At 35.0% G+C, this 14,789-nt stretch overlaps 1 protein-coding gene and 1 pseudogene across 1 annotated transcript; one reads left to right on the top strand and one right to left on the bottom strand.

Annotated features, from left to right (window-relative positions):
- Positions 1 to 4,889: 4,889 nt before the first annotated feature.
- Positions 4,890 to 5,931, bottom strand: LOC105102064 (olfactory receptor 9G19-like; annotated as a pseudogene).
- Positions 5,932 to 13,274: 7,343 nt separating this feature from the next.
- On the top strand, positions 13,275 to 14,104 carry LOC105102063 (olfactory receptor 4A47-like). The gene has a single exon (XM_064494213.1). The coding sequence runs from the start codon at positions 13,290 to 13,292 to the stop codon at positions 14,097 to 14,099; it is 810 nt and encodes a 269-aa protein (XP_064350283.1). The 5' UTR covers positions 13,275 to 13,289; the 3' UTR covers positions 14,100 to 14,104.
- Positions 14,105 to 14,789: the final 685 nt, after the last annotated feature.

Genomic DNA, 14,789 nt, shown 5'->3' with positions numbered 1-14,789 from the left:
CAGCCTTCACTGACCTTATGGCTAAACACAGACATAGCAGCAAGCCCAGCTGAGAGCAGACGGGGCTGCACTAGGCAGCCTTGCAGGGCTAATGGGGATGGGATAAGCAGCCTCCCATGACTGCACAATTGAAAGGGCACCTGAGTTCAAATCCTGATTCTGTTCCTTGGTAGCTCTGTCACCTTGGGAAAGTCCTTAACAGCCCCCAACCCACATTTCTTCACCTTTAAAAAAGGTAAGAGAACTATCAGAGCAATGGATGTAACATGCTTGGCCTTGTGTGTCACCAGAAAGTATACCTAACTTATAGTAGCTATATTTATTCTGAGAAAAATGAATTACATCTGATTTACTTTTAAAATCTGAGCTCAAGAAAAAACAAAACAAAAGGCCAAGTTTCCACCAAGAGACAGTTTAAGCCAGAATAGCAGTGTCCTTCATAATCTTTCTGCAATCCTGAAAGGTTTTTTTGTTTTGTTTTGTTTTGTTTTTGATCACCTACTCACATGCATTTCACAAGGAATTGACAGGCTTGGAAGTGCAAATTCGATCTGCCTTGGACTGAGGAGTCCTGTGATAGGGACAGAGCTAATCACCTGTGTGTTTTCTTTCCTTTTTTTTTTTTTATTGAAGTGTAGTTGCTTTACAGTATTGGTTAGTTTCAGGTGTACAGCACAGAGATTCAGTTACTTTTTCTGATTAGATTCCATTGTAGGTTGTTACAAGATAATTTCCTGTGCTATACAGTAAATCCTTATTGCTTATCTATTAGAAGTATGGATTAACAGCTACAAACCTGTATGCTTTTAAGAGTGCCACCTGTCTTCCCTGGAACACAGTCTTACCCACATGCCAAAGCGATTGATCCCTTTCCAGCATCCACCTTCTATGACTTCAGTTTGTTAAAGCCTCTTAGAGAATCTATCATAAATATAAGAATAGATAACCTCACCTACAACAATACAGTGTGTGGAAGAGATTAATGACCCTCATACATGCATGTATCTTTGGAGACATCAGACATCTTGGTTGAAGTGAGAGAGGAAGTGTATCTTATTTTAACACCACGATTTGCATTTTCATCCTTGTTTCCATAAAAATCAATCATGCGAGCTGTGTACATACCTTAACCTCTTTACCAGGAAAATCACTAATTGCTCTGAAACTTTTCTACTGCTGGATCTCTTTGAAAACCTCACAAAAGCAATACATCTTCTCCCCAACATCCAAAACTCCACATAGGCTTAAGCACACAAAATTTTAGATGGTTCAACAAATCCCCAAAATTCTATCCATAATTTCTGTGGTTATGATTTGCAATTAAAATTTCTACCACTATAAGATGCCCAAGTTACATTCTATAACTATAAGAGATAAGTAATAAATACTTCTAACTTGACACATTACATCTGAACTGCTAATCTTCAGTCCCCCAAACTGATCTATCTGCTCATTTCTCATATTAAGTAAGAAATTTTACTCTTCTTGTTTCTCAAGCCACTAACTGGGAATCAATCAAGTCTCTTTTTCTCCCACCTTCTCTTCAAACTTCCAAAAAACCCTGGTGCCCTTACCTTCAGAACATATCCTGAATCTTAGCACTTTTCATCATCTCCACTGATACAACTGTGGTCCAAACTACTACCATTTTTGCCAAGAACATTGCAAAATCCTTCTAGCTGGTCTGTACGCTCATTCCTCTGTAGTCTATTTTCAATATAATACTCCATGCAGTCCTTTACAAACACACAAACAAAAAGTAAGTCATGTCACTTCTGCTCTTAAAACAACCCTACAAATCTATCAATTTATTCTAAGTTAAAGTTAAATTCCATACAGTGGCCTCAAGTTCCTCTATGAGCAAACCCTCTATTACCTACAATTCCTTATCTCCTAAGACTCCCCCATCCTTCAGTCTCTTCAAGCCTTGCTGACTTTCTGTTTCTCAAAAACAGCAGCCCTGCCACAGCGTCAAATATATTTGAACTGTCTTTTCCCCTGAGACACTCTTCCCCAGATATTTGCCAGGCTCACACTCTCAGCTCTCACAAGTCCCAACCAAATGTCATTTTCTGACATTTCTGCCCATTCTCATCACTCTATTTTAAATTCCATATCCTCTTCCCACCAGCCATCTGTATCTTTATTATTCTGCTCAGACCCTGTTCTGTTTTCCCCAAGACCTACAGTAATCTTCTAACTCTTGTTTATTAAGATGTATATTATTTTTCCCCACTAGAATGCATTAACCACGGGCCAAAAAGATTTCTTTGCTTTGCTGACTGCTGAACACCAAAGTATAAAACTGTTCCTAACATCCAATTGGCACTTAATTAATATTTCTAAAGTTAGTTAATGGTTAATTACTTTTATCACTTGAGGCTGCTTTTCCCTGAAGTGTCATCTACTTCTATCCTAGCTCCAACTGTTCAGGACAAATCTTCCTTCAAGTGGACACCCTGGGTCAGTGTATGACATTGCCAACACACTAATAAGAAGGGAGAGTAAATAACAGAGAGGACTCATAACCACTAAGACGGGAAGATGGGCTAAAATAATTCTTGAATTTGAAATGAATTGGAATTAAAAAGTGAATAAAATAAATGACAAAGAAAATGTCAGAGCCAGTCATGCTAAAGCATGCCGTATAGAATGACGTTTCAAGTCGTGTGTCCCCTGCAGGAATGCTGTCCCTTGCTCCCTCCACTGGAGCACTTAAAATTCTAGGGGAGAGTGTGTCCCTCTAGTACCAGAAAATCAGCACCAAGAAGTGAAGATATGACATGCTAGCAGCTTGGACAGCTCAGAGGACCAGAATCACTAGTCAAAAAGCATGTCACCATTTTTGTCCTCTTGTTTTCTCCACTGTGTAAGGAAGTACATGATGTCCTAGGGTTAACTACCGGAATGAGTTTGAATTCTAGGTGAGGGTTATATATATCATTAATGGAATTCTCTTTAGAAGACTGTGTGTGTGTGTGTGTGTGTGTGTGTGTGTGTGTGTGTGTGTGTGTGTGTGTGTGTGTGTGTGTGTGTGTGTTTGGCATAAGAACAACCCTTTGAGAGCCAGGCCAGATTCTGTCTGAGGTCACAACTCAGATCACAGAGAAGCCAAGCCACCTAGCTGCCCCTGAGCCCAGCTGCTTACCCTTGGTCAGGAAGGACACTCTGGGAAGTGACACCCTCTGCCCCCTCTTCTGATGTCTTGGCCTGCTCTGTTGGATCCAATATATGTATTTCCTCAGTAGCCCTTGGGGACCCCTCCCACAGAATAGCCCAGAAACAGACACCTCAGTCTCCAAAGACACAATTAAAGTTCATTTGGAGTATGGGGATAATATAGTAATTAGGATATGATGAAATGAGGAGTAGTTCATTAAAAGTGGACTCACAACATGGACCTAAGTCACAGTGTAATCATATATGTAGTCACATGTACCTGATAATAGAACCTCCAAATTGTGCTAATTAGACTTTTCTAGGGATTATCTGGGGAGCCGTAAGGTTTTCCCTGCCATATGCACCTCTGTCTGTCCAGGCCATGCTGCCCTGTCTTGCTTTTCAGGAAACCCCTATCAACCCTTGGTGCTACGGCCTCCATTGTAAGCCTTCAAAATCCTCATGTCAAAGCCCTACCCTCCAGTGGCCTGGGAGGTGACTGCATCTGGGGACAGAGCCTTTACAAAGGTAACTGGCTTAAAACGAGGTGGTTAGGATAAGCCCTAGTCCCATCTGAGTGGTGTCATTACAAAAACAAAGATCAGAAACTTGGACACACAGAGAAATACCAGGGATGCTTGTGCACAGAAAAAAGACCCTGTGAGGATCAAACCAGTAAGTGGCCATGTGCATGCAGTGGGGAGAGGCGTCAAAACAGATCGGCCCTGATGGCCCCTTATCCTAGCATTTTAGCCTCTGGAACCGTGAGGAGTAGAGTTCCTCTGTTTATGACACCAGCCTGCAGCATTTTGTTATGGCAGCCTTAGCAAAATGATGTACAGCTTATCAGCATCAGGGCCTGTTTATGTGGGTAAACTCCACATTTTATATGTATGAAGACTACTGGAATTAGGAAATGTGATCCATCAAAATAAAGCATCCTTTAATTTTTCATTGTCATACATAAACTGAACAAAGAAATCCAAACATTCATGTGACCTTGTATCAATGATTGGTTTAGCTCATAGAGAGTTCCACTCTGAATTCTCTCTTTGATGTAAAGCTTTTTGAAGTCTGTCCCTCTGCTCATCTATCTCTATCTATATGTCCATTTCTGCCTGTTTCATACAGCCGTTCTTTTGCCCTTGGTTCTTTTAATTCTTGGTGAAAATATTCTTTTATTGGATTCCTTCAGTGACTCTAAACAAAGATGTTTGTTTTTTCCTACGTACATTGTCAAGAAAATCTTTGTATCATAGCAAGGAAAAATATGAAGATAAGAAAAGAAAAAATAAATGTATTTTGCAGGACATTTTACAGTAGGTAGTTCACTTATGACCTCATAAGTACCTCTCCCTCCTAACGAATATCTATGTGCCTCTGAAGCCAGAAGCCCTGGGTTTGCTTCTTGTCTTCTCACCCATAAGTTGCTTGACTAGAAGCAAGCCATTTCATCCACCTAAACATGACAGTGAGTCCATAACTAGAATCAGTATTCCATATTAGAGATTGAAATATTATACTCACAAGCAGCTTACAAACTGTCAAGTAATATTAAAAATTGGAAAAAAAAAAACTTTCAACTTTCCCAGAATCCCAGTGGTACTACAGACTTTTCCCAGCTAGCATGCATAGCAGTTTTCCAGCAGTTGCTTATTTTATTTATTTCTGAGACCACAGGCTCTTATCAATGACATAAAGACTATCCTAAAAATAATTAATAATAATAATTAATAATAATAATAATAATAATACAGCCTTTGTTTGAGAAACTCGGCTCTATCTATCATTTTCCTCAGTGCATCTTTAACATCTTTATTTCTTAAGCTACAGATCAAGGGATTCAACACAGGAATCACCACCGTTTATAACACCGACACCACTTTATCCCTTTCCAGGGCATAGCTAGTACTTGGCCGGGAGTAAATGAAGAAAATGGAACCATAGTACAAGGTGACAGCTGTCAGGTTGAGAGCCACAGGTGGAGAGGGCCTTGAGGTGGCCTTGGGTGGGGCAGATCTTCAGGATGGCAGCAATGATGAAGAGACAGCAGGCCAGGATGAGCACAGAGGGAGTGATGACATTGGAGGCAAGTATAAAATAGAGCACCACCTGGTAACTCTCCTCCATATCACAAGCCAACTTGACAAGTGGAGGCAAATCACAGAAAAAATCATCAATGAGGTTGTCCCCACAGAAGCTCAGGGTAAATGTTTCACTGGTGATGATGGCTGAGTTCAGAAAGCCACCAAAGTATGAAGCTGCAATGAGACTGGCACATAGCCGTGGGGACATCACCTGGGAATAAAGCAAGGTGTTGGAGATGGCCACATAGTGGTCATAAGCCATGGCGGCCAACAGATAACACTCACTGTAGGCGAGACCAACTGAGAAGAAGAACTGAGCTGCACAGCCAGCAAAGAAGATGCTTTTGTCATCAGAAATGCAGGTTATCAGGATTTTGGGGGCATAGACAGAAGCATACCAGAGATCCAGGAATGAAAGTTTTCCAATGAAGAAATACATGGGTGTCAGGAGCTGAGAATCAGCACAGATCAGAGAAATCAGGGTGATATTCCCTAAGAGGCTGAAGATATAAATGATGAGGAAGATGCAAAAAAGAACTCTCTGTAACCAGGGATCTGTCGTGAACCCTAAAATCATGAACTCCTTCACTGTGGTGGAATTTCTCTCATCCATTGATTTTGGGTCTCTCTGGTTCCTTCCTGTGAAAAGATTAGTCAACATGTCATGATTTAAGATACAGCTATGTCAGCTCCCCATCATCTGTCATTGTAGATCACTGAAGAACTCAACTGATGCAGACACATTGTTCATTATAGGATATGTTTATACTGAGCTGGGTGTCATTTTTGTCAGATAACAGGATTATTTTATGCTGTCTTGAAAGATATAGTCATTATGCATGGAACATAGTATGTGAAAGATATAGTCATTATGCACAGAACATAGTATGTGTCAAGCATGTATTTTTAATCTAATTGTCCTCCTTTTGAGAGATGGTGACTTGTTCATCTTCTCTTTTTGCAGTTAGGGTGATTGGGGACCATGTGGAAGATACAAAATAGGGACTTTGTTTATACTGTATAGCACAGGGAACTATATTCAATATCTTGTAGTAATCTATAATGAAAAAGTATATGAAAAGAAATATGTATATGTATGACTGAAACATTATTCTGTACACCAGAAATTGACACAACATTGTAAAATGCCTATACTTCAATAAAAATTATACAATTGAATTGGGGCATCTATTCACATGTTTAAAGTGTTTTTTTATTCCTTTTTCATGAATTGCTTATTAATGAATTTTATGCATTTTATTTGATTGCTGATATTTTCCATACCAGTTCATGATTTAATTATATGCTAAGGAAATTATCCCACTTACCACGTATGTGGAATTATTTCTTTTCCAGCTTGTGAGTGGCTCTTTCTGCAGAAGGTTACTGGCCACGTGTAAATACTATGCATTTGCATAATTAAATCTGTCAACACTTTCTTTGGGCTTTATGTCATGCTTAGAAAAAATTTTCCTATTTCACTGTTACTGAAATATTGGTCCAAATTTTTCAACTCTTAATTTTTCTAAGACTTTTTTTGCTTTATATTTTATGTTTAAATTTTTGAACCTTCTGCACTTCACTTTGATATAGGGTTAAGTAGAGATTACATTTTAATTATTTTTCTAGATGGTCCTTTTTATAGATGCATAATTATTTTTCCTCATTCCTTTGATATCCTAACTTTATATCCTAAAATAAAGCATGTGGTTTTGATCCAATTCAGACCTGTATTATCTCCCATTGATCTCCTTATTCATGTGCCATTTAACAAATTATGTAATTGCATTTGATTTAAAATACACTTTGATAAACCTAGGACTCCTTCCTTGCAATTCTTTATAAGAACTATGTCTACTCTTGCATATTTGTGTTTTAAAATTAAGTTTCAATAAGACATTCTTAAAAAACCTAAATTTAGTTTGTGTGTTCCATAATATTTGCTTTAAAAAGAGTTTGTATCTTTGGAGAATTGAGAATTCACATCCACAAACTGAACATTTCTTTCCACTTGTCTTTTTTAATGTTTGTTTAGATTTTTCATGTTTCTTTGTAAATCTAGTTATTTTGATTTTTTTTTCTTTGCTGATGTTATAAATAGGGTCTTGACTTCAATTACATATTCCGTGTGTCAGTTGTTTCAATGCAGGAAATTTTTGTGTTTTCCACTTTTATATAATATATAATCTTCACAGTACATCATTTACCTTTTCAGTCAAAATTCTGCAAGTTTTGACAAAATACAGATAGTTGGGTAATCTCTGTTGCAACCAATATGCAGAGTGTTTATCATCAAAAAATATTTCCCCATGTCCCCTTATAATCCCCTCCTCTCTTCACTTCCAGGTCCTGGCATCTGCTGATCAGTTTCTGTGCCTATAGTTTTGTCTCATTCAGAATGTCATATGAATTGAATCATACAATATGCAGTCTTTCCCTCCCCCCAGCTTTATTGCAGTATAATTGACAAATTAAAGTTGTATATATATTTAAGATGTGCAATTGGTAATTTGATATATATATATACATTGTGTACATTGTGAGATGATTAATACAATTGACCTAATTAACACATCCATCACATCACATAATTACCATTTTGTTTTTGTTTTTTTCTTTTGGTATGAGCCCTAAAATCTACTCTCTTAGCAAATTTCAAGTATATAATACTGCATTGTTACCACGCTGTATATTAGATCCCCAGACCTTATTCATCTTATAACTGGAAATTGGTATCCTTTGAGCAGCACCTCTCCACTTATCCCTCCCTTCAGCCCCTGGCCATCCACATTCTGTCCTGCTTCCGTGATTTGACTTTTTTTAGATGCCACATGTAAGTGAGATAATTCAGTATTTGTCTTTCTGTATCTGGGTTACTTAATTTAATGGCATCTAGGCTCATTCACATCTCCAAGGGCAGGATTTCTTTTTTACAGCTTTCTTCTTATTCTGTTGATTATATATACACTATTTCTTAAGCCATTCATTTGTTGACAAACACTTGCATTATTTTCATATATTTGCTATTGTGAATAATGTTTTAATTATTATGGGAGTGCAAATATTTCTTTGAGAATATTGATATCATTTCCTTTAGATATATACCCAGAAGTGGAATTGCTAGATCATATTGTCATTCTATTTTGAATTACTTTAGGAATGTCTGTATTATTTTCCACAGTGGTTGCATCAATTTATAGTCCCACCAACAGTGTACAAGTGCTCCAAATTTTCTACATCCTCATCAACATTCTTTTTTTATGAGAACATTAATTTCACTCACTAGGGCACTGCCCTCATTATCTAATCACACACCAAAGTCTCCACTTGACAATATCATCACATTCAATGTTAATATTTCAACATACAAATTTAGGGTGACACAAATATTCAATCAATAGCAAAGGCTAGTTTCATTCTTTTGCATATGGATATCCATTTTTCCCAACATCATGAAGAGACTTTCCTTTCTTCATAGTGTATTCTTGGCCCCCTTTTCAAAGATATGTTAGATATATAAGCATGGGTTTTATTTCTAAACTTTCTATTGTGTTAATTCATTTATGTGTCTTTTTATGTCAGTAGCAAGCTGTTTCGATTACTAAACTTTTTTATATATTTTGAAATCAAGAAATATGTATATAGCTTTGTTCTTTTACTCAAAGTTGTTTTGACTATTTGGAATTTTTTGAATTTTATAATTATTTTTGTCCTTTTTAAAAATGTCATTGGGCTTTTGATAGGGATTATATTGAATCTGTAGATTGATTTGGGTGGTGTAACCATTTTAACAATATTTCTTCTTCCAACTCATAAACAGGGGCTATCTTTCCACTCATTTGTGTCTTCAGTTTCTTTTATTGATATCATAATTTTCAGTAGACAAATTTTTCACTTTCTCTGTGAAATTTATTCCTAGGTATTTTATTCTTTTTGATGGTATTGTAAATGGGATTAATTTCTTAATTTCTTTTTTGGATAGTTCATTGTTAGTATATGTGAATGTAACTAATTTTTGTATGTTGATTTCATATCCTGAAACTTTGTTGAATTTTTTAATTAGTTCTAACAGTTTTGGTGCAAATTTTGCATTTTCTGTATGTGTGATCATGTCTACTCAGCAGTCATTAAATTTGGCCTTTTGCTTGTAGTATCATGCATTTTATATTTCTGAACTTAATATGTCTATCAATTAATATGTCTATTCATTTTATTGTTGAGTAGTAATCCATGTTATGGATTTGTCACAAGGTGTTTATCTTTTCATCAATTAAGAGATATTTTGTTTGTTTCCAGGTATTTGAAATTATGAATAAAACTTGTAGAAATATCCACATATAGTTATTGAAAAAATAAGAAAACAAACCAGAAAAAAATGAAATAGTTATTATCCAGACACCAGATGTCAGACACAATTGACAGTAATCATAAAGAGATGGGAAAGAAGTCAGATCTATGGTTTTCCAGTTTATTACCTTTAAAAGTTTCCATATTGTGGTAAAGATAAGAATACCTTAAAAGATCCTTGTAATCTTCCTGAGTTGAGATGAAGTTGAGGGTCTGAGAAGACCAAAGCATCTAGAATTCTGAGAGTAGAATTATCACAGAGGATAGACATACGGACCTGGGGAGGCAGTAGTGGGGAGAAAGTATTTATGTAAGAGTGATACTACTTATTATTTGTTGTATAGAATTCATTGATAAAGCTATATGGGAATGAAATTTTACTTTGGGAAGGGAAGGATTCTAAAGAATTAATTTATCGGCAATCAGATGATTCTAGTTTTTAATGATTTTTTCTGTATAAGTTTAGAAAACTGTGTTTCTCATAGCAGTGATCTGCTTTCTTTTAGTTGGCAAGTATATTGTCATAAATTCATTTATAATATCCTTTTATTATCTTTTAATGTCTGTAGAAGCTACACTAATTGCCCTCTCTTCTTTCTTGATTCTGATAATTTCTTCTTTCTTTTATTTTTTCTTAATGTTTTGCTAGAATCTTAATTTTTATTACACTTTCAAATGACTAATTCCTCATTTTTTATATTTTCTCTATTTCTCAATTAATTTCTATTTCACTGATTCCTGTCTTCTATTTACTATTTCCATTTACAATGTTCTCTGGGTTTATTTTGTTTCTCCTCCTCTAGCTTCCTGAGATGGAAGCTTAGTTTATTCATTATAATGTTTCTTGTTTTCTCACACTTGCAATTAAAGATATAAATTTCTCTCTTAATGTTCCTTTAGCTGCATCCAGTTAATTTATATATATTATTTATATATTATATATATTATATATAGTTATTTTTATATATCTCATATATCTTTTATATACAAATGTATCATCTTTCTATTAAAATTTTAAAAGATGTTCATGAGTGATTTAGGGCTTGTGTTGCTTAATCTGTAAATAATTGAAAATGCTACATTTTTGTCATCAACTTCTTATTTAATTACATTATTATAAGAAATTTTTATACATATATATAGTCTGTATGATTTAAATCCTTTGAAATGTATTACAGTTATGTCATGGCTTAGTGTATTGTCTATTTTGGTGAATTGTTCATGAGCACTTTGAGATGAATTGAATAATAATGTAACAAATGTTTTCTTTTTCTGCATTTCCATAATAATACAAAGTCTATAAACTTGCCTGTCCTAAAATATATGATAAACTATGTGACAACATTTTCCTACATTTGAAATAAGCTTTAAATGACTTGTTCTGAAATTAACATTCATCATCTTCTGAAAATCACTTCCATTATCATCTGCAAAGACAGTGCTTAAACTTGAACATATTTGCACATTTTGGGGGTCATAATTTAAACAAGAAAGTTTTAATGTATTTTATTTCTGCCCAGACTGGACTTTTTTCCCTTTGGTGATTTGACCTCAATTTATTCTTTTATGATTTTCCCCCAGAGGACAGAGTTCTGTAAGTCCTGTTCTAAATGGTGATTATCCTGGTGGCATCTCTGGAGATAAAGAGTCTACTCTCCAAATCATGACTACAGCCTCCAAGAATTTAATTAGACAAGAATCACCCTTGGAGATGCATCAACTGAATGGCTACATAATGTGTGCTGCAGTTAAATGTAGGTAAAGTGTTTGCGGAACTTTGCACTTACCTCAGAGAGTATCTGTCTATACTGGTACTCACATGACAGGCTTCTTCCTGAATGGAAATGAGGGACTCAAAACATAATAAAGCATGTATATGAAATATTCTCCATCCTTCAGGAAACCCAACATTCAACAGTGCTGTATGAAGATGGGATGGTATAATTGCTTGAGAATCAAAATGTTGAAAAGTTTATTTCACTATTTCAAACTTAATGGCATACAACACAAACAATGACATTTTAATGTAAACAATTCATACACAATTTGGTGTTGTCTCTCTCTGCAATAAAGATGTTGATTTAACAATTTTGCTGTTATCAGGACAAATCCTGCCAACTATGAATATTTTGGTTCTCTGTTCACCACCAATATTCAGCATTGTTTAGGTAACCAAATATTCATACTCATTTTGAATATCTTAAAAATTTGAAAGAAAATATTTTTCTGTGTGACTGAGATGAATTTGATTTCCTACAAGCATGGACCAAGTTTGTCTAATGGAAATGATTTAAAATCCAGTGTTGATGCATGTATTTTGCTTTCTGGGTTCTCAGAAATGGCACCAGTGCATGAAGGAGAAGGCATGATAGCCCAGAATGTGGATCAATTGTTGGTCTCATACAGGTAACCCAGGAAGTGTATTGATACACAAGATTCTGGGTTAGACTTTACATTTTGAAAGAGGTCACTGATGGTGTGAGCATTTGCAGTCTTTAAAAATGTCTCCTATGTGATTCTTTCAATCTGCTGTGTTATCATTTGTGATGACTAAAATATGTATAGATTCATGCAGTCTTGTAATGCTTTTTTGGATATTTTTGTATTATAAAGATCCAGAATAAATTTACCTTCTTTAACATTAAATATTCTTAGCAATTGATTTCAAGTATCTCTTTGGAGATCTTTTAATGGGCAGATATTTCAAAGTCATGTAATAGGTTTAATTGATCTCTTCCCCAAGCATTGTTTGTTAAGCTCTTAAAAATTAGAAAATGATGTAATATTTGTAGAACTTGACTGAGTGACTTTCAAGAACCCAAGGTAATATTGTAGTAAATTGTTATTTCAGTCCTTATTATTTTGTTCACACATGTTTCAGCATCCTATCGTTAAATCTGTTCACCATTTAGATGTATTCTTCTTCAATTACTTGTTTATATTTTTATTTATTTATATTTTATTTATACCTTTTATTTGTTAACTGATTAAATATATTTGTTTATTTTAGATATTAAATCTGTGTATATCTTCTCAAATGTAAATACTTTCCATGAGCTACTTTTGTCTGTTGACTTTATGGCATCTTCCTAAATCTTTAAAATTTTTAAGAATATTCAAATATATCTTTTTGAGATTTCAATGTTTCATTAATAAGATTCTTTTATCCCAAGAATGTAGAAAGGCATTTCCTTTATTAACTAAAATGTAAATATAAAGCAAAACTTGTTTTAGTTTTCATTAAAATTTTACCAGTTTATATTTTTGTATAAGCTATATGTACAATTTTATAAACTTCCAGATCAAAGATAGTTGTGGAAATCATTGATTTAATAATTTTTTCCCCCATGTATGTGTCTTAATTACTTGCCTCTCCATTAGTCTGCAAGATTTTTGAGGTTAAGGATGATGTTTTAATTAGTCTTGTATCACGATCTCTAAAAGTACTGGAACATAATAAACCATAATGACTATTGGTTGAATGACCAAATAAATTATTTTAAGACTTCAGGAAATCACTAGTAATAATTATATTTACAGGTTATTTTGTCCTGAACTTTGAAATAAAACACAGAAGAACCTAAGAATTTATGGAGCAAAGAAACAATGTGACTGAGTTTGTCTTCTTGGGGCTCACTCAGCCCCCAGGGTCAGAAAATGTTATTTGTTGTGTTCTTGCTCATCTACATTGCAACAATGGTGGGCAACCTACTCATTGTCATGACTGTGGTGGTCAGTCCAACCCTGGATTCCCCCATGTGCTTCTTTCTTGGCTATTTATCATTTATGGATGCTGCTTATTCTACTGCAATCACCCCAACTATGATTATAGACTTACTCAGTGAGAAGAAAACCATTTCATTCCAAGCCTGCATGACCCAGCTTTTCATAGAGCACTTATTTGGTGGTGCTGAGATTTTACTCCTGGTTGTCATGGCTTATGACCGCTACGTGGCCATCTGCAAACCCTTGCATTATTTGACGATCATGAATAAGCGAGTGTGTGTTCTGCTGCTGCTGTTGGCTTGGGTTGGTGGGTTTTTGCATGCCGTAGTTCAACTGCTCTTGGCTTACAACCTTCCCTTCTGTGGCCCCAATTTCATTGACCACTTCATCTGTGACATGTATCCCTTGTTAAAGCTTGCCTGCTCTGACACCTACATTATTGGCCTCATTGTGGTTTTCAATGATGGGGCAATCTTTGTGGTCATCTTTATGCTCTTACTCATCTCCTATGGGGCCATCCTGCACCCCCTGAAGAATCTTAGTCAGGAAGGGAGGCACAAAGCCTTATCAACATGTGGCTCCCACATTACTGTGGTGGTCCTCTTCTTTGTCCCTTGCATCTTTATGTATGTGAGACCTCCTTCTACCTTACCCATTGATAAATCCTTGGCTGTATTTTATACCATTATCACCCCTATGTTGAACCCTCTAATCTATACTCTGAGAAATGGAGAGATGAAAAATGCAATGAAAAGGCTCTGGACCAGAAAAAGAAAATAAGGCAAAATATATAATCTATTTTTCAATGAAGAATTGCTCTTTTCAGGTAAGCCATGTGTGATTATTTAACTGTAGTAAATTTCTTCTCAGATTTAGTAAATCAGCATGATGAAAAATATTTATTATGTGAACACTCACAATGATCAAAATATGTGTTTAATATTGTCACATTTTTTATAAAAATATATTTAGTTTTGGGGTATAAAATGTTTCTTGAGACTATAGATTTATGTTCTATGTGATGAGTTAAGCCATGATTAAAACTTAATTTATTTTAGTTCATGGAAGTTGTCCTAATATTTTTCTCTTAAATAATGTTACATTTCAGAATTACAGGACTTAATATAGTTTAAAAACAAAATAATAAGGACTTGGTTCTTTCTCCCCACATAAAAACAGCTCATATTTATATTTGAAGTAAATATCTTATTTTTGTATCTGCAAGATACTTTATATATATTATTTTGCTCCTACTACCCAGCATGTTAATGTTGAAGAATGTTTTTTCAGAGAGGTAGTATTAGTCATACAAAGGCTAAGATTATAAAAATTATCTGAATGCCCAACTTATTTTCCCAGTTGGGCAATCAAATCATCTCCTCAAGTGGAACATCATTGTTGTTGTATTTTTATAAATATGACCCATTCACCTTCCCAGGTAGTTTAGAATATCTCATAATATCTCTGCTG

This window comes from Camelus dromedarius, chromosome 15 (assembly GCF_036321535.1).
Source record: "Camelus dromedarius isolate mCamDro1 chromosome 15, mCamDro1.pat, whole genome shotgun sequence".
Classification (NCBI taxonomy): Eukaryota; Metazoa; Chordata; class Mammalia; order Artiodactyla; family Camelidae; genus Camelus; species Camelus dromedarius.
Note: the sequence above shows the minus strand (reverse complement) of the source record. Positions and strands in the feature narration are given on the sequence as shown.